Raw genomic sequence first — 2388 nt, 5'->3', positions numbered from 1 at the left:
TCGTTCATGTTTATCAAACAGTTCAGTGTCCTTCTGTCAACTATAAGCAGATACTAAAATCACTGTACGGTTATATTAAGTTGGATAACATTTTGCAAAGAATAGTATTATATGTGGTGACACATGGCCATCAAAGTAAATAACACTCTGATAACATGACTTTTGTTTACAGATTTGTGTTTGTCACACCCAGGCTGAAACTGACAATTCCAATCCAGTCTTCTATGATAGGAAATCTACAACTAATGCAGAGCAATTCGACTTAAATGTGGTACGTCTACACCACAAGATGCTACATTGTCTGATTTAAAACCCAGATTTATTAATCACTTAAGTAAAAGTTAGGAATGATTTCCTCAGACAAGTCACATCTGCTGAGGTTGTCTTGTCTATTTCTTGGACTTACATACTGAAAACCACAGGAATGTTATAGGAAAAACACCTATGAAATTGAAAAAAAGAAAAAAAAAAGAGAATTACACAGCTTGAGTTTTTAAAAGTTACCAATTGCTGCAAAACCAACCTAGCACAATTAGAGAGAGAGAGAGAGAGAGAGAGAGAGAGAGAGAGAGAGAGAGAGAATATGATGTTGCTTATGAGGCCATAGCTTTGGTGGCAATTAGAATCAAACTTTGTATCTTCAGTTGATCCAGACCTAAGCAGTTTGCTCATGTCTCATGTTCTCGTTATTTGCAGGGTTTTATGGCTACAGCATACTCTTCACTCATGGCACACATGACAGACACCTAGAAGAAAAACATGCAGGCAAAAACTTACTCAGAAGGCAATCATATTGGAGATATACTTAGCTCACCATATATTATTACCTAACTGTGGATATTTTATATGGTTTGATTATGAAAAGGAGTAATCCAATGCAAATAATCTACTTTTTTATAGTTTTCTGAAACAGAATTTCTCACATTGTGGTTTTACAAGAGAACTTCCAAGTAACAGGAAAAAAGAAACTAAATATTTCAACTCTTACTAGATATTATAGTTCTGAAAGTTGCCAACAGAGTACACCTCCTTCACTCTTTACAACTCCTTAGCATCCTTTTCTAACCTTAAAAATAGCTTATATTCAGATCTTCAAAGCAAACATGGAGCTGATAGTGTCCATGGAACAAAAAATGAATTTCAATACTTTCTTTGGTAACTGCTTTTGAAGATCATATTCAACATTTCAGCAGTACTTTTAAGAGACATTTCAATATGTAGTATTTCATGCAAACTAGTTTAGACAAAGTTTCTATACAATAGTTTTTAAAACAGTCTTTCCATAGATCTTTACCTGTACATCTTCACCTGCATTATATTTTCCTTCTATTTCTTTGCCTAGTTCACCTTCTGGCAGCTTAAGATCTTCACGGACTTCTCCAGTTTCTGTCAGCAGGGAAAGGTAACCATCCTGAATGCATATCAGCTATTAGAAGAAATTGTATTATTTGCACTCATTAGATTATACCCATTCGTTTATAATGTTTGTATAGTTAAACTGCAATTCATCTTGATTTGCGTAAGTACACAGTAGTATATTAACATGTTATATATTTAAAAAGACAAAATGCAAATGTATATAATACAAACAGAAGTAGAGTATAAGTCGCCTCCTTTCTGTATTCTCCCTTTTTAATTTCTGTATTAAGCAGTTTAGGCTTCTTTAAATGTATCCTGAATAATTAGGTACACAGTATAAATATCATTGCTTTTCAAATGGGGTATTTTTCAGCAAGCTGTTTTTAATTAACAGTAGTTTAGAAATCTTTCCAAGTCAGAAAATGTATTTTCTGATACAAAATACATTGTATCGATATACACAAGTGCATTGATATAAAGCATTTATAATGACTTCCTTTGTGTATATGTATATATGTACACAGTGTATATAAGTTATACCTCAAAGTAAACAAAAAATGATGAAGGGAATTTTTATATCATTCTTTACTACTACTTTGTCTCCCTTAATAACTAGATTGAGGAGAAGATAACATATGATACTGTAAAAAAGGGAACAGATTTACCTGGGAGCCATACAGAAACAGTTGCATTAAAAAAAAAAAAAAAAGAAAAAAAAAAAATGGGTTAAAAAAAAAAAAAAAAGACAAAGGAAAGAAAACAGCCAATATTTTGCTGAGTTTACACACCTATAATATTCAACAACGGAACTTAAAAAAATTGGGGTATACCGATGAATGTCCATTTCGTATCTATATATTCAAAGTGGTTGGGATAGATATATAGTTGCACTCTCTTAATGAATAGAATGATTTTTTTCTAATGGTGTTTGTAAGTAGGATCCCAAGTCTGCATCTTGTACAGCAATTAACCACTAAGAAGAATATATGCAGTGTATTATTTGTTGAAACTGTACTTTCGATTTGATTT

General features: G+C 32.2%; 1 protein-coding gene across 2 annotated transcripts in view; it reads right to left on the bottom strand.

Annotated features, from left to right (window-relative positions):
- Positions 1 to 516: 516 nt before the first annotated feature.
- The window catches only part of Eif5a2 (eukaryotic translation initiation factor 5A2), a 7688-nt gene continuing 5816 nt past the window's right edge, over positions 517 to 2388 (bottom strand). For both annotated transcript variants that reach the window (XM_023717862.1, XM_004633456.2), the window contains exons 4-5: positions 1295 to 1426; positions 517 to 746 (exon numbers count right to left, since the gene is read on the bottom strand). In XM_023717862.1, coding sequence (XP_023573630.1) covers positions 687 to 746; positions 1295 to 1426 — 192 coding nt within the window. In that variant the 3' untranslated portion in view covers positions 517 to 686. The remainder of the gene's footprint in view (positions 747 to 1294; positions 1427 to 2388) is intronic.

Source organism: Octodon degus, unplaced genomic scaffold (assembly GCF_000260255.1).
Source record: "Octodon degus isolate 3935 unplaced genomic scaffold, OctDeg1.0 scaffold00055, whole genome shotgun sequence".
NCBI classification, from domain to species: Eukaryota; Metazoa; Chordata; class Mammalia; order Rodentia; family Octodontidae; genus Octodon; species Octodon degus.
Note: the sequence above shows the minus strand (reverse complement) of the source record. Positions and strands in the feature narration are given on the sequence as shown.